Source organism: Mus pahari, chromosome 8 (assembly GCF_900095145.1).
Source record: "Mus pahari chromosome 8, PAHARI_EIJ_v1.1, whole genome shotgun sequence".
Lineage (NCBI taxonomy): Eukaryota > Metazoa > Chordata > Mammalia > Rodentia > Muridae > Mus > Mus pahari.
In genome coordinates this window covers 55,016,331-55,041,115 of record NC_034597.1, presented here as the reverse complement: position 1 = coordinate 55,041,115, position 24,785 = coordinate 55,016,331, and the positions used below count along the sequence as shown (strand labels likewise).

General features: G+C 50.1%; 1 protein-coding gene across 1 annotated transcript in view; it reads right to left on the bottom strand.

Moving 5' to 3' along the window:
• Positions 1-4,513: 4,513 nt before the first annotated feature.
• Rp1l1 (RP1 like 1) overlaps positions 4,514-24,785 on the bottom strand; it is a 38,891-nt gene continuing 18,619 nt past the window's right edge. Inside the window, exons 2-4 of the mRNA XM_021203975.1 lie at positions 14,782-15,435; positions 11,636-11,777; positions 4,514-10,288 (exon numbers count right to left, since the gene is read on the bottom strand). Of these exons, the coding sequence (XP_021059634.1) occupies positions 5,460-10,288; positions 11,636-11,777; positions 14,782-15,414 (5,604 nt within the window). The 5' untranslated portion in view covers positions 15,415-15,435 and the 3' untranslated portion in view covers positions 4,514-5,459. The remainder of the gene's footprint in view (positions 10,289-11,635; positions 11,778-14,781; positions 15,436-24,785) is intronic.

The window sequence follows — 24,785 nt, the reverse complement described above, 5'->3', positions numbered from 1 at the left end:
AGAGAGAGAGAGAGAGAGAGAGAGAGAGAGCATACATATACATACATGCGCATGTGCGCAAATGTGTGTGCACATACACCCGTCTAAATGAGTGACCATGTGTGTGCACGCCTGTGAGACTGCATATATGTGCAACCATGCATTCATGTGAAAGGGTCCATAGGTAGAGCTGAGCATGGTGAGTGAGCCTCTCTAGGAGGCCCAGTCCTGGCGGGGAGGCTGAGTGTCTGCTGATTGATTCCACGCAGGCAATGCAGGTAGGGGTGCTAAGCCAGTTTTCCTCTGGGTGCTATGCAAATATGTCTGAAGCTGACTTCAGACACCTGGGTCAGAGTGTCCCTGGACCAGAACCACCTGTGTTCTTAAAGCTCCCCGTGTTCTCCTTGATGACAAAAGTGAAGGACAAAGCAGCTCGCCTAAAGATGTTCGGGGTCCCTCTGCAGGCCTCCCTTTAGCAAGCCAGTGCTTGTGACAAAATCTTCACAGTTCAAGGATGAGTCACCTCTCCTGGCCACGTGAGGAGTCAACGAAGCTTGTGTCTGTGCGACTCAGGTGCTGGGAGTTGTTGAAAAGGGAGCTGAGGGCGGCAGGAGAGGAGTTGTGATGTGGATGTCCAGGGAGTCATGAGTTGGCTATCCACTATGCTTTCTTAAGGTGTCTCTTGACCTTGGACAAGGGGAATTGAAATATGAAGAAGGTCTGGACCCACCCTCACCTAGACGTGTGACCGTGTCTCTGGGAAGGCTCTGCTGGTTGGGTATAGGGTTGGTCAATTCAACGGAGTGCCCAATATTATTAAATGAAGTGAAGCAGAAGACCTACCCAAACCAGTCTGTGGGTATGAATCCTGGACATGTGCTTTGGCACCTTAGATATTCTAAAGTTGTCCTTATGAGCAAGAACCTTTGATCCTTCACACATGGAGAATGAGGTTAGGGCAAAAAGGGTTGCTCTCCTCTCCAACCATTCAGGGCTGAAAAGGTTTTGAGTTACCATGGATACCGTGAGCCCTCATAAGCATTTGGGTGATGGATGATTTGGGTTTTCATCCAGGAGCCAGCTGAGGCTACAGCAATGTCGCCTTCCCAGGAGATGCTCAGCCGCAGAGGCGAACCCAGCTTGGTTGCCATAGCAAAAAAGGTGGGGAGGAGACACCATGGTCCCTACCTTAGCTGTCGTCACAAAACTCCTTATCTCCAAGTTAGGGAAGAAAAAAAAAAAAAAACAGCTCAGGTTGTCCATTAACAGCAAATGTTTTAAAAGATAAAAGGCAGAAATATTTGTGGGCTTAAAGTAGGGGAATTTGTAACCAAGAGACTCCCACACACAGATACGTTTTCAGTGTGACACTGGGCTTTATGGAGCTAGGAATGACCAGCTCCTGATACCTGCCCACAAGTAGAACATTATTGGGGACATAATACAATCATCCCAGAAGAAAGACCCCCACCGAATTTGCCTTCCTAAGCCTTCAGGATTTCATAATAAATTCACTCAACAAAGTGCTCAGAGCCTTTAGGTAAGTTACTCATTCACACAGGCTAGGTTGAAGAGACAGAGAGTAAGGAGAGACAATGGAAGGGAATGTGGACTTTGAGCGTAAGATATCGTCCTCGCCATCCTGTCTTGGCAGATATCTAGCTGAGTCAACTGAAGCAAGTTTACGTATTCTTCTCTATGCTTCAGTTGTTCCATTTGTGAAATGGACATAAAATGCATACCTGATAGATACACCTGGGAGATTACATGGGACTGATTCCGTGAAAGGTACGGGGTGGCACCAAGTGTACTGTAGACATTGAACACGTGGCAGTTATAAATCTGTATTGGAAATCCCCAGTGTGTGTGCGATGGCTTCTCTTTTTTTTTTTTTTGGTTTGGTTTTTCGAGACAGGGTTTCTCTGTATAGCCCTGGCTGTCCTGGAACTCACTTTGTAGACCAGGCTGGCCTCGAACTCAGAAATCCGGCGATGGCTTCTCTTGTGTCTGTTCATTTGCTTCCACAGTAGTGCAGGGGAGGAAACACTAGTCAGAAAGTTTCACAGTGTTGAAACTGAGGCGAGAGCATTGGATTTGAACCTGGGCCCTCCAAGCCTAGGTCTCTCTCACGCCCCTTCTACTTCTTTCTTTTTCTTTATTTTCGTCCTTTGTTTGTTTGTTTGTTTGTTTGTTTGTTTGTTTCTTTCTTTCTTTCTTTCTTTCTTTCTTTCTTTCTTTCTTTCTTTCTTTCTTTCTTTCTGTGTGTGTAAGATGCACACATGCCACAACATTGGCGTAAAACCAGAGGACAACACGCAGGACTCAATTCTCTCCTTCCACCCTGTGGGACGTGGGGACCAATCTCAGGCAATGCCATTTAAATGACGTTCAGACCAGCAGAGGGTAAGCTGCTGGCATCTAGAGAAGCCCTGGGGCATCCCTTAGGGATGCCTGGAGACCTCCAGTCATAGACGAGGAATATTCTGGATGCTTCCTGCCAACCAGTAGTGATAAGGGATAGGCAGCTGTGCCTGCTATCACATCCCGATATTGCTATCACGATGCAATCTGCCGGGGGAGGGGTCGCTGGGGAGCAGCCCCTTCTCCACTCTGATTGCCAAGTGGCTTGCTAGAGTGTGGTTATCCAGGCCCTCCACCCTGTGTCAACCTCAACTGTTCCTGGTTGACTGTTGGGAATCAGTTCAGCCTCCAGGAGACCTCTATCCCAAATGTACTCCAAAGGTGATTTGTGCCCGTGAGTGCATGTGTGTGCTTGTCTTCCAGTGTGTGTGTGTGTGTGTGTGTGTGTGTTCACATATTCACACTCATGTGCTGACCTCACGGAAATTTTAGAAGTGTCAGATTTTGTAAGACCCTCTCCACCTATAGAATAGTGACCACAGACATGCAGGTCCGCCTCTCTGCATCAGATGCTACCACAGGTGACGTCAGGAGTGATACAATTGATCCAGCGAATGATTAAGAACAGGGAAGCAGACAAAATTCAGAAAATGTTGCTTCCCCACACAGGAGTCCCCTCCTGAGACAGACCTTGGACAAAGGTCTTCTGTGGAAGGATGTGGGTAGAGATCATCCATTTAAAAAACATTAGCAATAATGAACAGGCCCAGTGCAATGACTTCTCAGGCACTTTGTCACCAAGCTTGTAGACCAGAGTTCTATCCTCCAGACCCACGTGGTGGAAGGAGAAGAACCAACTCTTCTGATCTCCACACACACAGGCTGTAATACTCAAGTGCCCACTATAAAATAATACATAAACGAATGTAATGGAAACACTTAAATAATGACAGATTTTTTTTTTTTAAAAAAAAACCAACAACAAAAGACACACGTAAATCAATTACTTTTCGAAAAAGCTAGGAACTCAGCAGAAAAAACGAGTGAGCCTAGCCTCACAGTTTATAGAGAATGGGCTTTGTTAAACCCTCCAAAAGGTTTTCACTTCATTAGTATTCAAATATAATAGTTCCACATGAAAACGAGATCCTGTGCTTGCCCGTATTGGTAGCAAGCAATCTATGCGTCTGAAGGTCAGTTCCGAACTCTGCTGATCTGACTGAGTGATGCAGACAACACTGGTTATTGTTGACCTTCAGAAAGACAATGTGTCACCGTGTATTAGGATCCTTAAATATGCTGACATCCTTTGACCTTGTAAGATCATGCACGGGAATCGAGTCTAACAGAAACAACCAGAAGTTGGCCCAGGGGTGGGGCACAAGAAGTGGATGTTGTTTTGTTTGCTGGTCCGGTGGTATGTTTGATTTTGCTCTTTTGAGCCAGGGTTTTTGCTATGTATCCCAGACTGGGCTCACACTCACTGTGAAGCCCGGGCAGGCCTTGGACTCATGGTGCTCGTTGATCTTCCTGCCTCGGCCTCCCCAGTGCTGGATCTCAGCCTGCGCTACCATACCCAACTTGGAGGTGGTTTTAAGAACAAAATAATAGGAACCTAAGGTGTTTGTGGTGGACTTGCTTACAATGCCAGAGAAAGGGAAGCAGTAAAATCTAAAGACTGAGACTAAGTCTGCGCTACAAAGCCAGCCCAGGCTACACACCGAGCATTTGAAAGATAATTTTTAAAGGTGTGGGTTCGGGAGGCAGCTCAGCGGGCAGAGTGCTTTCGAATGCATGAGCTTGAATCTCCAGAACTTCTAAAAAACCAGATGTGGCTTCATGTGTTTGCAATCTCAAGGCTTGGGAGGCAAAGACAGATAGCTTATGGGGGACTCTGGCTAGTCTAGCCAAAACAGCAAGCTCCAGGTTTGACGAGAAGCCCTGTCATAGAAAGTATGGTGAAGAAGTGATTGAAGAAGACGTCCATTGCCAGCCTCTTGACTCTACTACATGTGCCTAGAGGGCATGTGCACTTGCACTGGCATTAATTTAACACACACACACACACCCCACAAAGTAGGGGAGGGGGAGGGTAAAGGAAGGAGGGAGAGAGAGGGGGGGAGAAATGGTGGAATTGTTTCTTCAGGAATTAGAATACAAATGTGAAGCTTTCTTAGATAAATGAATATATATTTAAACATTTGTTAGAGCAGTATGGAAATCATATATACAAAAATCTCTACGAGACCTCCAGATAATGATGGAGAGCATTGTATCTGATCACTTCACAAAGCTGTCTCTGGTCCCAGGTCAACGGGAGATCACTTTTCCTGCCAGCTCTCCCCTCTCCCCTTACAAATAGTATGAACTGGGGGTGTGTGGTGGCGTTGCACAACCTAAGACATCGCGACTAAGGACAAACCTTATCCAGTGACCCCAAATTTATGCTGCTTTTTTCCAGGTATGCACATCTGCAGAGTCACCACATATATTCCAAACCAGCAAAAAAGTTCCTCAAAGTCAAAAAAGGTGAGTATACCCAGAGAGGCCAAGGGGAAAGTGACAGGAGATCAATAGGGAGAGAGAGCTCCTTGCTCATAAAGAAGCCAACACACAGAGAAGCCCCAAGGCGTATTTCCAGATCCTTCTATCCTCTTGAGCTGTGTGGACAGAGGAACTGGCTGACCCCTGATAACATGGCAGGGTCGCAGCTATTGCTTTACACTGAGTACGGGGCCTTGAATTTTAGATCCCAGGGACAGCATGGTCCTTTTCATCCTTGTTACTGTCAAGGTTGACCTCAGAACCACACACAAGCCAAGCAAGCACTCTGTCACTGGGCTATATATTCCTAGAGCCTGAAACACTGTCTCACTAAGCTGTCCAAGCTGGGTTTTGAACTTGCTCTATAGCCCAGGGCGAGTCTAGAACTTTCTACCCTCCCTCCTTAGCCTCCTGAGTGGCAGGGATGCTAGGCTTGCAGCTCCAGGGCAGGCAGCAATTCCTTGGTCTTTGTCATGCTCCTTGTACATCCACAGTGGCCGAGCCTCTCTCTGGTGTAAGGGCAGTACATTTATGCAGGCATTTCTCACCTCCATTACCATCCTATCATTTGATGTCTAGAAATCTAAGTCATCCTGGCCAAAGCCATCTACCTTGCCCCCAACCTGGGTACAAGCCAAGCTTCCAGCTGATCCTTCATCTTCCCCTTTCCCCTGCTTTCGAGGCCTTGGGCTGGAGGGAACTTCTTGCTCAGAAGAGGAACTTTCTGGATACATCATGGGGACTTTCCTTTCTGCATGCAAGACCCTGCTGCTCTTGGCTTTGGTGCACTTGAGGTCTCCACTTGTTAAGTCTCCGTCTGACCCCTTCTGAGACACCTGCGAGCAGTTGTCCAGAGACGATGCCCTGGAGGAACATGTTGTGTGGTGGCCCTGAGGGCCTGGCCTTTGATGGTGGCTCGGGAGCCTCCCCTCTTGCTCTAGGCTGGTGTTTTCAGAACCCACCCTTTCCTGGCTCTCTCCTGAGCTCACGCAAAGGCTGTCTTCCTTTACATCTTGATTTCTTCCTTCTACCTCCCGCTCTTTTTCTCTGGAAGCTTCCTGAATCACCACAGAGTGGGTACCCTGTCTTGCTGGAGCCTCTAAAGTGCCTCCATCTCTAAAGCTCTGGTGTAGGGTTTCCTCCCTCCCGATCTCGGTCCCCTCTAACTGCTGGCTTTCTTGGGCAGTGCCGGTGCAGATTTCCCCATCTTCCTCAGTGGCTGCATCCTCTTCTGGTGCATGGCAACCAGATCTTTCTGTTTTCAAAATCTTGGGATCCTCCTCTGCTCTCAGACTCTGTTTCCCTTCCTCCTCCTCTCCCTCGGCTACACCAAGCCCTTGTGCCAACCTCAGCCCTTGCCTCTCATCAGCTCCCTGGACAGTTCCGAGGTCCTCCTGAGACAACATCTTTCCTGTCCTCTGAGTGGCCACCTCCATGGCCTCTCTATTACTGCTTCCTCCTTTCTTGCTCTGTAGAATTTGCTGCAGGTCAAAGGCCTTTCTGACTGGAGCACCAGAGACTGTTGCAGCATCCTTTGGGAATCCAGGGGTCCTCGTCTTCTTCAGACAGATTTCACAGGGACAGAATTCATCCTCCGCAGGCCCAGCACCTGACCTGGTCCCTAAGGCTGTTTTGAGTGTGGGCCCATCCTCCAGGGTGAGGGAGAGGGGAGCCTGGCCAGGGACGGCTGAGAAGTTGCGCAAACCCTGAAGGCGACGCCTGCGCTGCTCTGTCTGGAGAGAAGTCTGGCCTCTGAGGGCTTCCCGGGGTGGTTCTGGAACCATCCTCCCTGCCCGGCTCTGGATCTTCTTGACTTCCATAACAGTGCTTGCTTGCAGCCGTCGGCCCACATCCTGCTCCAGCTCGGTCACCATCTGATCCAGCAGGTTATTGTCATAAAGGTCCCATCGGGCTCGGAGTTCGGCTGTGGCATCAGCCAGGTGAGCCATGAAGGCTTTCTCTATCTTCTTCAACAGCTTGGACACCCAGACTGGGTCAGGGTCCAGAGATCCCTTGTAGGCCATGGATGTGGTCATCTCTCTGGTTTCTGAGCTGGCCTTGATACAGGCTTGCTTGCAGCCCCTTGCATCCAATCTGGACATCTCTTCCAATCCCAGATCCAGTGTGTGAGTGCTTTGATGCTCATGAACCCTTGAGTTGCTCTCGCTGAAATGCTGAGGGGACTCTGTGGGTTCCTGTCTCCCATGTAGGGGCCACAGTTCTCCAGAAGCCACATCAGTCCCTGCTTCATCTGTTGGCACTCTGGTATCTTCTGGTGAACTTGCCCCATCCTGAGAGCCAGCTGCAAGCATTTCCTGACTGCAGACCCTAGCCCCTTCTTCTGGAAGCCCCTTTCCATGGACACTATTTTCCTGTAGCCTTTCTCTTACTCTCCCTTCTGTTTCTTCTGACAGTGCATCACCTTCCAGCATCGTGCTGTGGACCGATGGTTCTGGGGAACTGCCCCATGTCTGCTTCCTGCCTCCTTTACCTGCCTCCTCCCCTTTGGTGGCACAAGTCTTCACCTGTGAGACAGATGAGACTGTGGGATGACTCACTAGCTCTGGGTACCCCTGGTTCCTGGAATCGGGTCTTTGAGAGGGGGTTTTCAAAGGCAAATCTCTCTTCTCGGGAGCCAGGGTGTTATCCATGACACAGGGCACGTTGCTCTCCCCTGAGCCTCCAGAACCACTGCTCACATCCACGCCAGAAGAGGAGGTGGGCGTGAAGTCCCCAGTTCCCAGCAGAGCCTGGTGCGAAGTGAGCTTCCTGAAGCTGAAGTCCAGCTGGCCCTGCCAAAGCTCACTCCCAGGCCACAGGGTCTGGGAGAGTCTCAGCATCTCCTGGTACTTAGGGGACTCTTCAAGCCTCACTTTGTCATCCAGTGGCCCCAGACCCTCATCAAAGAACTGGAGCCTGGCAAGGCAGGCAATGAGGGCCCCAGCAGAGCAACTGAGCCTCTGGGCTACTGTGCTAGAGACCTCTGGTAGACTGCTGGGCCGGCCTGGCTTGGAGCCCAGCAGGGCCTTCATGATCTGTGTAGAGGCTGCGACCCTAGTGGGGAGTGCACATAGGCTCACACCATGGTCCACTCTGGTCCCTTCTCCTATTCCAGCTTCTGCAGGAGCCTTGAGCCTTTCACCTGATGTTGCATCTAGATGCAGATCACCTTCCAGTTTGCACCACACAGAGCCAGGTCCTGAGAGGACTCCCACTGGCTCTGGGTGCTCATCAGTAGCCCCTTCCGGGGGCTGCTGTCTGGCCTGAGTCAGCTCCCCCAGGAATTTTAAAGAGCAGCTACCACCCGGGTCCTCCTTGGGACCTTCTAGGCCACCACTGGGCACCTCTGTGTTCTCATCTGCCATCTCATATGTCATGAGTACCGGCTTTTCTGGGATGTTACCTAGCCATTCACGAACCACAGCATCTGGAGAGGCGTAAGGCAGAGCACTTGGCGTCACACCACCATCTGCTTCCCGCTCCTCAAGGCTTCCCCTGATGCCAGGGGACTTCCCCAGCAGAGTCCTCCTGGGCCCGGCAAAGCCATCAGCTCGACTGTGATCACTGCTGCTTGCAGACTCCCTCCTAGAGCGTGTTTGCTCCTTGGGTGGAGTTGGGCAGAAACTACCACCCCCTAAGCAGGCCTCGGAGACGGAGGCTTGTGTCTGACCACTGGGGGCTGCAAGGGGAGAAGACGGTGCAGCCTGTAAGCAGCAGCAATCGTGGTAGGTTCTTGGATCTTCTGCCTCAGGGCATCTGTCCAGTAGCACAGAGGATGAGAAAGGCTCAGGGGTGGTCCCTGCCTTGTCCCACAGGCAACCAAGCTCTCCTCCGTGGGCAGGTGTGGGAGTTGATGAGTGAGCCTGGCACTTGGTGTCCCCTGCTGACTCCGCAGAGCAAGTGCTGTGACGAACACAGTCTGGGCCACTCACGGAAATGGTGGTGGCTTTGCTGGTGGCTTGCGGTTCCTGAAAATCAAGAGAACTAGAGAATGGGGATCTCAGATCCTCAGGGGTCTGACTCCCAGCGCTGGGTGAGTTTGAAGGAGATTGTGGTGCTGGGCTTCCCAGGCAGGCCTGTTCTCTTTCCCGAGGCATTGACATTTGCAAGGCTGTGTCCAGTGAGGATTGAGTGTCCCTGCAATAGTGACCCTTCTTGGCATGGTCTTTCTGAGCCACTTGGTAAGGGACAGAGACACTGGGCAAGCACACAACACCAGTCGGCCTCTTCTGCTTTCTCTGCCTCCGCCGGGCTGGGGCACGGGCAGGAGCTGGGAGAGCATCTCTGTGTGTGTCCCGAGAGCCAGAATGGCCTGGAACCAGGGGCAGTCTCAGTACAGGCTCACCTCTGACCTCCCGGCCCCTGGTGCCCTGCCTATACTTCTTTGTGTGAAGACTCGTGTGGTTCAAAGGTAAGTGACTCTGGGTGGAAATACAGGGGTTGTCACTCTTGGCGACTTGCTCCTGGGAAGCCATGACCCTTGCCTGGCTTGAGCCTCTGTGGAGCTGACCACCACCCTCACTGGATTCCTCACGAGACTCAGCACTGACTGAGGTATCAGACAGGGCCCTTTCAGGTCTCAAGCCATGGGGTCCTGTGTCCTCAAGGCAGAGGCCCTCACCAGATTCCAGGTCAGTCTCACTGTGGGAAGAAGCTGAGGAGACTGGATGCAAGGTGTCACTGCCTGTATCGCCGTCTGGAGTCCAAGGACAGCAGGAGCCTGGCTGAACACTTCTAGGGTGTCTGGGAGTTGAGACTGGGCTGGCATTATCCTTGTCACGCCCTTTCCTATGATTGGCCTCCTGTCTCCAGTGGCTCTGGCATCCAGAGAGCTTAGCCAGACCCCATCTCCTTCGAGGGGTTGGCCCTGTGCCCTCAGGAGTGGTCAGGGGGTTCCTCCATATGTCATAGCTGGGCCGTGACTGTTGGTCTACATCAAAGGCTCCCTGGCATCCTCCATCATGGGGACCCAGTCCCTGTGCCCCAGGCTTTAAGACGCCCCAAGGGTAGCCCTCCTGTCTGCAACAGAACCTGTCAGCCTCCCTCGGATCCTGACCCTCTCCACTGGCTGCTGTGAAGACACTGGCCTGGCCCACCCTCTGGGACCACCGCAGGGTGTCCTCGCCCAGAAGTTGGAAGCGGACTTTCATCTCCACTGACAGACTGCCGTCCTCATTCATGCAGACCTTCTTCTCTACATCATCAGCAGCCACCAAGGAACCAGGTGGGACAGGTGTGACCTGAGGGCAGCTGTCTAAAGCAGGGCCTGCCCAGGCTTGACGACCGGATGCTGGATGGTCACTGAGACCAGACCTCTCTGACGTCAAGGAAACCTGCCGCAGCTTGCCGCCAGACCTGCCCCTCGAGTGTATGACACTTTGCTTGGCGTTTGGTCCCCAGCAACCTGTCACGCAGTGGAGCAAGAGAGAAGAGAACAAGGCAGTGAGCTACTGGAAAGGACAGGAGCTGAAAGACAAGGGCGGAGCCACTCTTGAAGGACCCGTGGGTGACACAGAAAGAAAGAACTGAGGCTGAATGCCACCCGAAGCCACCAATTCCCCCGCTATTTCTGGGTCTGAGACTGACTTGCAGAGCTTCATGGTGGGGTCATGCACACAGCGCTTGCTGCGCATCGAGTTGCTGCAGGGAGCTTCTTGCGAAGAACCTTCACTGCACAGTAATGCTTGCTGAAGCACAAGTAGGGTCTGGAGAGAGGGCGGCATGGCGGGTGGAGCCACACAGTGGGAATTCATTAGTCTGGGACAGGAGGCAAGCTCAGGCTGCTGCCTGGGATCTGATCATAGGCTGTAAACTGATGTGATGATTCCTGGTGACCCATCTCATCTCCCTCACAATGGCCAGGTTCTTGGGGGTGAAGAAAGATTTCTCGGAGAGGTCTAAAGATACAGCATCCGTTCCTGAGAGTCTAGCCTGCGCCCAAGGTAGAAAACAAGGGCGGGTACCTCATGGGGAGGAGAGTAGCCTTAGAGAAATATGGAGTCCTGGTTGTTTCTCATTTCATCTCCTGAGATACACTTAGTAGGATGCACCTGGGTCCAGAAGGACAGACCTCTTGAACACATCTGGACAGGAGAAAGCATCAAGCAAGCCTGGCGACGCTTCTGTCATGGGCCCAACCATTGTCTTTGGTTATTTTCTTAATGGAGTCGCACAAAGGAGAGCCATTTGTTTATTCGCCAAGGTCTTCCTATTATCACTTTGGGAGTTTTGCTGTAATTTTATTCTGCATTTGCAAGCTGTGTCCTCAGAATAACATATTTTAATAATGAAGCCTAGACTCTGGCTTAATGTGGGCTTTTTGATGGACCTCATGTGTCTGGATGGATGATGGCCCATGGTTGTGGCATGTTTTAATCATCGTGACTTGCTTTAGACCACCACTGATGCCTAAGGCAGCCTTGTCTCTGAAGGACTTAAACGCTCTGCTCAACAGAGCTCACAACCTCTGTGATGACACGTCCAGTGGGAATCCTAATGGTTATTTACACCCTAAAAGTCTTAAGCTCAAATTTCTCTATGTTAAAATCTACAGTCCTTCTGGGTGTCCCCAGCAATGCTCTGCTCAGTTAAAGCAGACAGAAGGAGAAAGAAGCAAGACAGACCCAGCATAGCTGGAAGAGCAAGGAACCGGGCCAAAGCACTTTTCCTGTGGGTCTGGGACTAAGATCTACCAATCTGGTGGAGCTGCTGTCCCATTTAAAGAACTTGGGAAGCCCCAGAACCCACTTACCACGTTCACTCCTCACAGTCACACCAGATAACATTCTGGTCCTGTTCCCTCTGTCATTTTCCATCTCCAGACGTCTGAAGGCCTCATTCCCAGCACATACCAGCATGGAGGGGCCATCCAGGAGTGTCTGCAGAGAGTCCACCTGGAAGAGATTAACACAGTGTTGAGAGCCTGACCTGCAGAGTCCCTCTGCTCTGGAAGGCCCAGGATGGAAGACCCATCTCCTCAGCCCTTCTTAACTCTTACATGTACCATTCTGGGTTCCCACATCCCACGCCTTATCACTAGCCAGGGACTGAGAACCCACTGCCTTCAAGAAGATTTCTTTTTCAGTTCCCACCAGCTGAGAATCTGTGACTACAGGTTACTCTGGATAGAAAAGAAGCTGGAATTGTTAAGCTGCTTCCCTGAGCATACATCTACCTTCTAGAATATGTTTTGTAATGTGCCCGCAGCAGAACATTCAATGCCTCCATTTGGAGATCTGATTCTTAGCCTTATCCTTTGCCCAAGTGGAGTCCTCTCCAGTATTTAACAACTTTCCAGTATAATTCAAACCAGTTACCTCCACGTGAGTAAATGAACAAGGGCAGAGCACAGTTCTCCCAGGGAGCCCCTCTATTCTCAAATTCTACCCTTTCCTTAGACCAGCCAGCAGGTGGACATGTTTCTGCCTACTCCTGGCTCAGGAGTAAATAGGACTTTACTTTTTAGAGTGCAATGGCTATGGAGTGGCTAGGTATTCAACTTGAGAGTGAGGGGCTCGGAAGGACCAAGATTGGAGGGCTACTAGCAAGGACCTCTAGAGAAGTCACTCTCAAAGGCTCCCTGACAACTTGCTAGTGGGTGAAGACATACATGCCAGTATTTCCCTGGCCCCAGAGGCCCTGTATATCTAAAGGCCCGTGTTACAATTGGCAAGAACAGCAGTGTACAGTATCAAGGACTCTAAAGAATGTGTTCTTTTGAATAATTTCAAATTAGAAGGCTGTGTTCAGGAACAAAGAGATACCCCTACCACCACCGCCATGAAACTCTTAGAATGACCAAACCACAGAGCAATGACGGCATCAGATGCAAGGAGGCAGGACTTCAGGACCTGTGACTCATGACCCATGGGGAAGAAAAGTGGTCTCGCCAATCTGGAAGTCAGTTTCTTGCAAAACCAAGCACGCGAGGCAGCCATCGTGCCCATTAGTATTTATCCAGAGGACACATACTCCTCACCGACCACACACAACTGTGTTGTGCTCCGTATCATCCAGCCCAGTTCATTACCCCTTTGCTCCTTTTAACTTGGAGGTGGATTTATTCTTCTGGTAGATCTCTATGCCATCTCACAACCATAGCACCAAATGCTGGGGAGGCAGGGGAGTGCCAGAGACTCTTCCATTACAGACCCACTCAGGGACCATGAAGGGCGTGGAGGGGTGTTCAGGAGATGTTGGATTTGGAATGGAATAGACTTTGTTTTGCTTAAAGACGGTCCTCCTTATAGAGGAAACAATGGCTGTGTAGTGGCTAGGCATTCCACTTGAGAGTGAGGGATTCAGAAGGACCAAGATTGGAAGGCTACTGGCAAGGAGCCCTAGAGAAGCAGCTTCCAGAGGCTCCCCCCAAACTGGCTACTGGGTGAAGACATAGGTAAGTGATCACAGAGAAGGTGATTATCACATGGGCAGATTAGCCCAATCAGTGAATAGCAATGCCAACACCATTCCTTCAGGCACAGGTGGCCTGTGTCTTCTCAGAGGAAGCTCCTTGGGAGACTAACACTGGATGAATGCTTGTGATTTGCATACCCACAGGGACTCAGCCAGACACCCCTGGTGAGACACTAAGCAAACTGAACCTCTCAGGTCCAGCTGCTGTTATGCAGTGAGGGCATCTCTGTTGAAGCAGTTCCTATTCACTGGAATGGAATTGACTTTGGTTTGGTTAAAGATGGTCCTTGTCCTTCCTCTTTTCAATATGACCGTTGTGGACTTACAGAATACCTACGTATCACCGTTGTAAGCCAGGGAGGTGGCTGCCTTCACAGAAGAAGATACAAGATAGTGGGCTAACACCCAGAATTTACTATGTATCTGGGTATGGTGGTGTACACCTTCAATCCCAGCACTCAAGAGGCAGAGACAGGTGGATATCTCTGAGTTCCAGGTCATCCTGGAATACATAGCAAGTTTCAGGCCAGCCAGGATACATAGTGAGACTCTATTCCAAAACAAACTATAAGAAATCATTTTGTGGCTACACACTCTATCACCCACATAGTGTGGAGTAGTGGAATGGGTATTCTCTGGAAGATTCCATGTGGGAATCAGCTGGGAGGCACCCCTTTTTGAGGTTGAACTGTTTTCCTACAGGATGTGATATGCATTTCCAAGGCAAGTGATGTGAGCTGCTGCCTTCGTGTGAACAGACTCCTGGGGATGGGAGTCATTGGTTCTCACTAGCAGACAGACAGCACAGAGACAGTGTGGCTTTGGTCAGATAGTAAATATGACATTTTTGCTTTTTATTTGTTTTTAGACTAACCTAGAATTCTCTGTGTAGCCCAGGCTGGTCTCAAACGTGTAATTCCCTTGCCTCCAGCTGCTGTGTGCTACCTGCAGGACTTGGTGAGCCCTCTCTGTAGACCCAGCCCCGATCATACACTTCGGCTTTCTAGATCTGGCTCCTAATGCCCTGCATTAAATTTCTCGGTGCTCAAGGTACCTTGGGTGATCTATTTCCTGCACTAAACTCAGATGGAAATGGCCTGTTGAGAGGACGTCATAACAAATGAGGATCATATGTGTGCAAAGTGCTTACTAAATGGGAGCTATGAGTGGGGCGGCCATGTGTCCATGCAAGAGTATGTGTGTGCATATGCTTGTGAGTGTGCAAGCATGCATGTGTGCATGTGCATACACACATGTGTGCTTGTGCGTGCCTGACTCAGGTTCTCATGCTGGCATGGCAAGCACTCACCAATTGAGCCATTTCCCCAAGTCTGATGGTTGCCGTTTGATGGACAGATCTGACCTCGTGTCTCCACACTCGTCCTTCCCTTTTAATTAGTAATGGGCAATCAAGGCTTCTTTGCCCATCCATCTATGTATTTTGACCCAGGGTCCAAAGGAAATACATTCCCCACAGCCTACCTTCTTCCCCCGGATCGTGTACACCTGCTTGACTGGAAAGCGCAGAAGCTCCGAGGCTTGGCTGAGGAAGGCTGCCAGACTCCTGGTGTTCTTGTGACTGAGAACCACTGTCTGCTGGCTTCTAGGATCCCCGTTCTTCACCAGTGTCAGCTTCCTTGGGGCCACCGGACTTTTCCAGGAATAGGATGTTTCTGGAGCTTCATGCCCACCTTGGAAAACCTGTGAGTGGCCAGCAGAGGGGCTTTTCCGTGGAAGTCGGCCCTGCTCTCTGGGAATTTTGGGGGGCTTCCTATCAGAGCAGAGGTAGCAGCCCCCATCTTGCAGCTGCTCCAGGGCACTGAGGCCATGCAAGCCCCGGGGTGTGGTGACAGAGCGCACCCCAAAGGAAAGAGGCATGCGCTGAGACAGCTCATCCATTAGGGCGCTGAAGGTCTTGAAGGTGCGCTGGTGAACAGCCAGGCGAACCCCAGCAAACTGGGGATCTCCTCGCTTGAGAAAGGTTATCTTCTTGGCCGGTGTCACCTCAGTAACGGAGGGAGTGTGAGCCACGGAGGGCAGGAGACACTGCCGGTGGCTTGGTGCAGGGTGGCTTGGTGCAGGAGCATCCCTCCTGTCTCCCGGGGTGATGTTCATGATGTGGGAGCCCAGACAGCTCTAACAGACAAAGGAAGAGAGGCTCAGATGGTAACTCACCGATTAGGACGATCTAGTCTCCTCCCTTCCTTATGAAGGCGCTTTCTGACACCTCAAGTTAGTTCTATCCGACTATGTAAGGAGAGTCTGATCCACCTGGGTTAAAAGGTGAAGATTTAGCAATGGGGAGATCTGAGTGCCCATCCCACCTCCACCACTTGCTATCTATGTGACCCAGAAAGGCAATGACTTAGAATGTCTATAGAATTCAGCTTAGTCAGTCTGGATAGTGGTTATAGTAAGCAAATGAATTTATACACCCAAAGCACTTGACAGAGAGCAAGGGTCAAAAGTCTTGACTCTCTTCTTTTCTCTAGTTTTTCTTGCCCTCTTCTGCCAAACTGGCATTCCCTGAATGTTCTCTTGTTTTCTCTTCTAAAAATATAGGTAGAGAATAAAGATGGACGTTCAGAGGTAGGATGCTAGACATGGAGTCAAGAGCTCTGGCCAGGAGGAGTCCCTCTCCTGTGGTCTCCCCATTCACCCGGGAGATCCTTGTCTCTCTGTTCCTCCAGCTAGTGGAGGGCTAAAGTTGAAGCACTGGCCCCAAACTCTCTAGGGACAGGGGCTCAGACCAGGAGACTCTTGTCTATATCATGGAAAGCAGGACACATCCTGTGTCTTCCTTATTAGATTGTTGTTTGATTTGATATTAAAAATAAGTTATAGGGCTCAGCAAGGTGGTTCTGAGAGTAAAGATATTTGCTGCCAGGCCTGATTGATCTCTGGGTCAATCAGAGAAAAGCACATGGTGGAGAAAAACCTACTCCTGTAAGTTATTTTCTGACCTCCATGGGCACACACACACACACACACACACACACACACACACACTAAATGAAAGGTTTAAAAAATACAATTCTTAAAAGCTATCTCTAACACCCCCCTCAAGTCTTTTTAAGATGGGTGATGAGCCTCGTGAGTGGCCATCTTAGCTTGCTGCCACCATCAGGAGAGACCAAGGCACAGCCCTGTTCCCACTGACCATTTCCACTCCCACTACCCCATGGTGTGCAGCCCTTTTACATCCCATAGGATTCTTGCAAAACCTTCCGTGTACCTCTCCTCTCTGCTCCCAGGTACTCCTCTCTGCCTGTGGCAGCCAGGTTGCTCTGAAACCTGGCTTTTTCTTGTGTTTCCCAAGCCTTCCTGGGCTTCCCAGCATCTGCAGGAAAAAAAACAAAAACAAAAACCAAAAAAAAACCGTGTGTCCCCTGTCCCTGCCTCTTCTCACAGAATTACTCTAAGGTCCTCCAGTCAGGTGGCCCTGACCTCCTGCACCCCACTGTGACTGTCCTCTTTGCTGTGCCCTCTCCAAGCGCCCATGGTGATAGCAACCACCATTGTTAGCCTAGGGTCTCCAGCTTCTCCCTCCTGGCAATGCCTTTCTCAGCCTATTCCACCTGGGAAGCAGAGCTTGCACTCTCCAGGGCTCCCAGACTTGTGCCTAGAAAATAAAGGTGGATGAGTAACCCTGTCCCTCATAGAGCTTCCTGCTGGGAGCAGGACCTGTCAGTTATCTGGGACCTGAGCCAATGAGGTTAGAGGATGATTTTTCACTCGAGAGTGCTCAGAGACACAATGGACACTCCTGGTAACATGGGTGGCTCCCAAGGCCACACCTCCCACACCGTTGGCACAGCTCCTTATTTGTTGGACAGAAAGGGACTGTCTCTCCTTTTTAAAACCATGGGGCACAAAAGAGCCTTGTAATCCTCTCATCTCTGGGCAGATGTATAATTAGCTCATGCAACCTCCTTCCTCCCCTATAATCCCCACAAGCTGTTCTCATTAGCTCTCCAGCCAGTGTGACTATAGCTCCAGATACAGTTATTCCTCCCCCCCCCCGAACCTATCCATGGGGGGCTATTTGTACCTCCTGATGTTTATTTTAACTCACAACTACAGCCTTTGCTGGTGAACCCAGAGAAAAAGGAAGTGACATAGTGTCCCCAGCACCGCCGTGTTCATGGTCATTATCAGGTCTCTAGTGCCAGCAAGTCTACCACATCACTATGTCCCAGGTATCACCATATCTACTGGAATCATCATGTCTACCATGCCCCACAGTGTCACTATTCCCCAGAGGTTCACTCTGTCCCAAATACCCTTGAGTCGGCATGTTCTCTGACATCACTCTGTCCCACAGCAACTCTGTATCCTCCAACATAACCATGTCCCTGATATCATCATGTTCCCAGCACCACTGGGTCCCTTAGTATCACCATGTCCCCAGCACCATCGTGTCCTCAACATCAGTGCTGCCCAATATCACCATGCCCTCCTGCATCCCCAGGAGATAGGACTCCTGCCCCTGTAACCCTGCTTGTGCACAGGAGGCCAGAGGAGACAACAGTTTAGTAGGACACTCAAGGAAAGGCAGAGGTCTAAGGCAAAGACCTCCTTGGCTCCTCCAGGCCCCAGGTAGAAGTGTAACATCACAACCCAAGGGCGTGACAGCCCCATGATTCTAACATCCTTCTAGACTATTCTATGAACTAGAATTTCTGATCATTAAATAGGTTTCGTGACTTGCAGGATCCTAAATTGCAAATCAGAGCTGGCAATTCCCAACTCTCCCAGTAAATGTCCTGCACTGGTGTGTGACAGTGTTCTGCAGGGCACTGCATAGATACATTTAGCAACACACATCCTCTCACACCATCCATACACACAGACTCAGTATGCCACTGATACCCTCAGACACACTCAAGCATATTTTTATGGGCATGCACACACATTACATACGTGTGCCCATATACACACTTTAGAAGGGGATCTCAGCCCCAGGAGAAGGAGCTGGAGGGGCAGACCTTCCCAGCTGGGGTCTATGAAGGGGACACCATGGAAGGTATCACTGGAAGAATTTGTCCAGTCAACACACTATGAGGAATGGCTACAGAGTTTTAGTCTTTGTGCTCCCCTAACCCAGTATACAGCACAAGAGAGCAGATGATGTGATATCCTAGGTGAATACAAGAATGAATGAATGAATGAATGAATGAATGAATGAATGAATGGGAAAAAACAGCAAGTAGCTTTGAATGTGAAGGACTCAAATGGTCCTTGAATGTGGACTGTTCAGTAACAAGAGCCAGAAGCTCTTGCTTGATGAGTCTGAGTTGGGGTCCATGTCATGGGATACAAGCCTTACATATGGTGTTGGTTAGCCAAAGAGCAGCATCAGGAAACACTCACATTTCAATGGACACAGAAACTAGGAGAGAGCTTGGGCTGCGAGGTGGGTTAAGGCCCCTGCTAGGTCTCCTAGGTGCCTCATGTACCACAGGTCCCAGTCCCCTCTCCTGCAGGCAGATCTTCACAGGTGAGGCAAAGGACCCGGCACTGGCCAACAGAGCATAGTGCATCTTAACTTCACATCCTTTCTTGGTCTTCATCTTCCCTCTTAGCCTTGAGAAGTATTACCCTTCTTCATTGGCCAAGCGGAGGCTGGTCCAGTCAGGATGCCCTGTTCCTGTGGGATCCTCATCTAGTAGCACAAACAAGGAACCCACAACTACAGAGCTAGAGAAGTTCTTTCTAGTTCAGCACAGAGAAGACCACTTTCCTGACATTTACGTTCACATGAAGGTCTAGAGGTGTCAGATGGTAAGACTGTGGCTCCCCGCACCCCTGTTCTCCCAGTTAGTGGTCACATAGGTGGAACTAGCATACAGTCCCTCCAGGAAAATGGTGAGGCCCCACAGGCAATGCAGAGTCCAGTTGATTATGGGGGGCACGGGGGCTCTTCCTCAGTTTTCTAAGCTCCTGGAAGCCCAAGGGGGTGGAGAGAGGGACACTTGGGAGTCAGTGTCTTGTGGAAATCTGTAGCAAATGATCTTGGTAGCACAGAGTCTGTGTGGCCCCACCACCGGTCATGAAGTATTCCAGGGAAACCCAGGGCCAGAGGACACTGAGTCTGCCTGGAGGGGTGGAGTCAGGAAGGATGGAGAGGGCGGAAGGGTTCGGGGATTTCAGCGGAAGTGGACAGAAAGCAGAGGCTTCCAGTTTGGGGGCGTGGAGAGGTGGATCGGAGAAAAACAGATTAAGGGAGAAAAAATAGAAACCACAGGAAATACTCAAAAAGTAACAGGCCAATGGAGGAATTGGGCTGGGTGGGTCCGAGGGCCTGGGGGAGGAAACGGTTTAGCTAGCTAGAGGCGTGGCTCAGCTCAGGGAGGGGCTGGAGGCCAGCGAACAACAAGTAAAGATGGATTCAGGAACAGAGTAAATAGGGTGAGAGAAATCACCAGGCAGTCGTGAGAGACAATGGCTTCACTGCCAGAACAAAAGGGGGTAGACAGGAGGGAGGGGCATTATGGAGAACCTGAACAGCTGATGCATTTACGCAGCACAGATGCTGGAAGCGGTAGGTAATAGGGCACTTGGCTCCCAGAGGCAGCAAGAGCCACAGACCTTCACTCATCAGGGGGACTAAGTCCTACTTGGGGTCCCCATTGCTTCAAGGGTCTGAGTAGGACATAAGGGGCCATTTGATCATTTTAGCACAGTCTTCTAGAGTCTCAACTCTGTTATAGTTACAAGGAGATTGATAGAATTGTATGATCCCCTAGGAAAGAAAGGGATAGAATTCTTGATGAGCTAGGATGTCATATTAATAACAAGCTGTATCTAAATTTCAGGGATTCTGAAATGTGTGTGGGGGAGTGTCTTTGTGTTGAAGGTTGACAGTGACCAAGTGCAGTGAACACTTTATGGAATCCTCTCACTATTCCATTAGGGAATACAAAGCAGTGCCAGTCCTAATGAAGCAGTGTGGTGGGGGATCACGAAATTTACTGTGGAATTAGCACTGAACCCAGAAATCCCACATGTGATGTACCCAGAGCAGCTGGAAGCAGGAGCTGAAAGAGATGTGTGCAGCAATGTGCATAGAGGTCTATTCACAGGAGACAGAAACTGGAAACCACGCGAGTACCCATTCACAGATGGATGGATAAATGCCACATAGTCTGTCAACGGAATGGAAGAGGAAGCTCCTGTACCTGTTCTGACACTTGAGGGACCTACTGCTTCCTGGCTCAGCTTTGTTCTGCCTGGAGCTGGCTAGCGGCTGCTTGGCTCCTCCATGGTTCTATGACCTCAACCACCGCAAGGTGGGTGCTGAACTAAGGAACGCTGGAGTTATCTGGGGATGGTCTGGGAAAGGCCTGCACACAGTTTCCCGGAATGAGTCTTGAGAAATACCAAAGACAATAGTCCTGGATCGTATTCTCGACTTCTGTCACAAGGATGTGGGAAACTGTAAAAACACAACAACTCCCTTTCTTTCCTACACATACTGCAGATAAGTTCGGCATTTTGGACCTCTGATCCTACAGATCCCTACAAAGATCCAGGGCCCAAAATTAGGAAGAGGGGAACAGAGAGCAGAGGGAACACTAGAGATAGCTCAGGGTGACCAAGGGACCCGATGGTGTACGATTTCATCCGCAGCTACTAGGAAGAGACTCCCAACTGTTGAGAAGGGAAGATCACATCTAGGACAACCAAGGAAAAGACGTCTCAGACAGGAAAAGGCCTGATACTGGCACAGGAAGGAGAATCCCTGGAAACTGCCGAAAAGCAAAACAAAGACGAGTGTCGGAACATCTTCCTGCCCTCCACCCCGCCAGACTTGCCAATAGTCTCTAGGCAGCTTATCTGTAGGGGAAGCGGGCCACAGGCCTGGCATCTACTTAGGGGGGCTTAAAAGACAAGTGAGATGCACATTCTGGCATGGGTTCTTCAAAGGCAGGAAGCGAGACTGTGTGTGTGTTCCCTGGACTTGGCATACCGAGGTGTCTGACAAATGTGAGTGGAGTAAGTGATGCATACAGCGGGATCCATATAGTGGGGAGGGCTGAGAGAACGGGTGCAACCAGCAGAGAAAGCAGGGAGAGCAGAGACGGCACCTGACTGTGGCCCACTGTGTATGTGAACAGCTATAGAAGATATCCTGTAGCTGCCAGGGCTGAGGGAGCTCTGGAAGGTCGGGATGTGCACAAACCTATGGGCCAGTGAATAGTTCCAAGGGCGTCAAGATGAAAACATCAATTGTAAAGAATAGGGGAAAGTTGGGGAGGGCAGAATGGGTGGATTGGGGGCGGGCAGTTAGCCCTGAGGTAAGGGGCAGAACCGAACATTAGTAACAGCTAGGGCAATAGGGAGATGGCGTAGGTAAGTACGAACCTATGCAATTCCCAGAACCTTGCAAAAGAAGAGAGAAGTGGGGAGCAGCCTGGTATAATGCATAAAACGTATAATGGTGCTCACTTATAATCCCAGCACGGGAGAGGTAGAGACAGGAGGACCAGGGGGCTTGCTGACAGCCTAGTCTACTTGGTGAGTCCCAGGTAAGTGAGAGATACCATCTCAAAAACCAAAGACAGATGAATGAGAACTGAAGAAAGGCTCTTCATTAGTCTCCACACACATACACAGGCTCACAAAGACACTACATGCACACAGAAGTGTGTAACGAACACACACACACATATACGCACAGACACATGCACACACACGTACACTCTAGTGTGTTCACACAGAACTTGACAGGGCTTTTTAAAGATATTGGAGCAGTCATCAAAACTCAGGATAACAGCATTGAACATTGACGCTTTGTTGAGCCTGGGCAGCTGTGCCAGGAATCAACCACAGAGATCCCATCCCACCTATGACTTAGCACACACAGAAGTCCAGAAACAGGCTATGAACCTGGCGTTGAAACCTCTTTAGCCTGCAGAATAAGGAGAAATGGCCAGAGAACAATCCCAGGCCAGAGAATCATCTCTAGGTGATGTTCCAGGTTATAGCATCCCCCAGTCACTCTCAGAAACCTACAGGGCAGGGAAAGCCAGTAGGGAGGAGACAGCCACCTCAGACAAGCAAAATATAAGGAGGCCACTCACCACCTACAAGAGAAAATGTGGAACAAGACAGCAAAAGCCAGCATGCTCAGACTGATAAGGGCCTTTTCCAGAAAGTGACAGGGATTAGAGATCACATGGCCGCCATGTCTCAGGGACTATGGTCAGCAGGCATGTGGGTCGAGGAGGACCTATTGGCAGAGCCAAGTCTCCTGTTCAGAATTCTTACTACTATAAAACACTCAACCATCAGCTATGAAAGAACCCCAGGAGGCTCTGAGAGGCACTAATGTGTCTGTTCCTTTGACTGGGGTCATGGTACCACAGGGCTTGGTCATGTGTCCCAGATCATTGAGTTGAATATATATCTGTCATCCAGAAAATACAAATACAGCTTTCATAAGATAGTAAGCTGAGGCTGGGCAAGATGGTGCAGCCAAGGTGTTTGCCATACAATCATAAGGACGTGAGTTTGATCTCCAGAACCTGTACTAAGTCACGTATGGTGGCACGGGCTTGTTATCTCAAGGAAACCAGAGAATTCCTGAGGCTTGGTGGCCAACCAGTCTACCAATTTGCTAAGTCCTTGGTATTCATGAAAAAGCCTGACTCAAAAACGAAGATGGGTCAGTAAAATGGCTCAGTGGGTCTTGCAGCTAACTCTGATAACCTGAGTTTGATCCCGGGACCTCACATTATACAGAGAGCTGACTCTTAAGTTGTCCTATGACCTCCACATATGTGCCATAGCATACATTCACACATGCATGTACACAACCAGGGTAAAAGAGCCATAACTGTAAGGCCTGCAGCAGAAGCCATTAGTTACCAACTAGGAGGTAGCTGCAGCTATTATGCAGGGGATATTCAAGAACCCCAGGCTCAGGAAGGTTCAGGAGGGAGAGGCAATGCAGCTGGTGAGGGAGGCCCCCCAAGGCTGTTGCAGCTGTGGACTGTTAGACTCTACCTACAAACACTGGGCTTCTGTGTTTAGGGTAAGGACCAAGCACTGGGATTCTACAAGCTTTCAGTCTGTACTTTTCAGACAGAGCTGGAACTCACTAGGGTCATCCACTAGGCATAGTGGGGCAGCAATCACATGTTACCCCATCATGACATTAGCTCTAGGGGCATCTGAAACTGTAGGAGGGCCAGCCCCCTGTCAGAGCTTGGGAAGGTGCACATCTATACAGCAGGGTAAAGTTGATGCCAGCAGTCACCTCACTGAAAGGAACTCATTTGATGTCATGGTGTCTAGAAGCAGACAACCACAACTGGGTACCATGACAACTTTGGAGCAAAGCGTGGTATTGCAAAATGGGGCTGGGAGCAAGTCCCAGGTGTGGGTCTGTGCATACTTAGGCATGTTATTTCAGCCTGTCCTTCTGTTCCTATGAAGCCAGGAGGCTGGGAAAACCCCTCAAACAGAAGAAACCAGTGGCCTGGCAAAGTGCCATGTTTTCCCCTGTGCCCTGATCTTAGGTGGCAGAGGCTATGCCAGAGGCAGTTCTCGGGTAGTAACAAGGCTTCTTCCCTAACCTGCTTCTGCAGAGTGTGGGCAGCCATCCTAGTGTTTAAAAACCAAGGACCATGGACCCCCAAAGCCTCTGCACCCTGGGGACAATAATTTGAAGTCCAAACAGGAAAGGGGACCAGCCCGGAGCGCTTGGAACGGTTCCATGGCAGCAGAGTGAGTGACTCTGACACCGCTGTGGCCTCCGAGCAGAGAGCCTCATTTCCTCAAGAATGTTTTTGTCATTTTGTCATCATGCTTCTCACCGTGGTCGAGGTCGCCCTTGAGGCCACTAGAGGCCAAGTCCCGGTGAGGAAGGAAAGAGACAGAGGTGGGGCAGAGCCCAGGAGGAGACCAGGGCGAGGCCTGGGAGAGTGGAGTCTTCAGAGTCCCATCATCCGTCTACTGAGTGACCCGAAGCAACCTGTAGCCTCCATGGGCAGCAGACACTGGGAAATATTCATAGTCCCTGCTTAGGGTCAGCTTGAAGTGGATAATACTCTATGACACTTTATTGGGCATAGAAATAGCTCGTCTAGAACATCATTATACTTCAGCCTCTTCTTACCTGGAACTATATGGAAGCAGTTTTCTGTCTTGTATGGATACAGAAGAGGCTGGAGAAATAGTCTCTGTACCTGACATTTGCTAGGCAATGACCCAGCCTTCGAGGCTCTACCCTACCCCAGTATGAGGATGATGGCATAATGTTTCCCAGGGGATAATGTACAGCAGGAGGCACCTCTCACATGCCAGTGCACTGACAGTTACTGATTCTCCTCTAGTTAGACACTAGTCAGTAGATATTCAGCACAGTTAATGGATGTATGTAGCTACTTCCACATAACATACAAGATGAAGGACTCACTCAGTCCCACCTCTATGTCCTTGTCTTGCTGATTCCCACAGTGACTTGTTTCTGCCTTTCT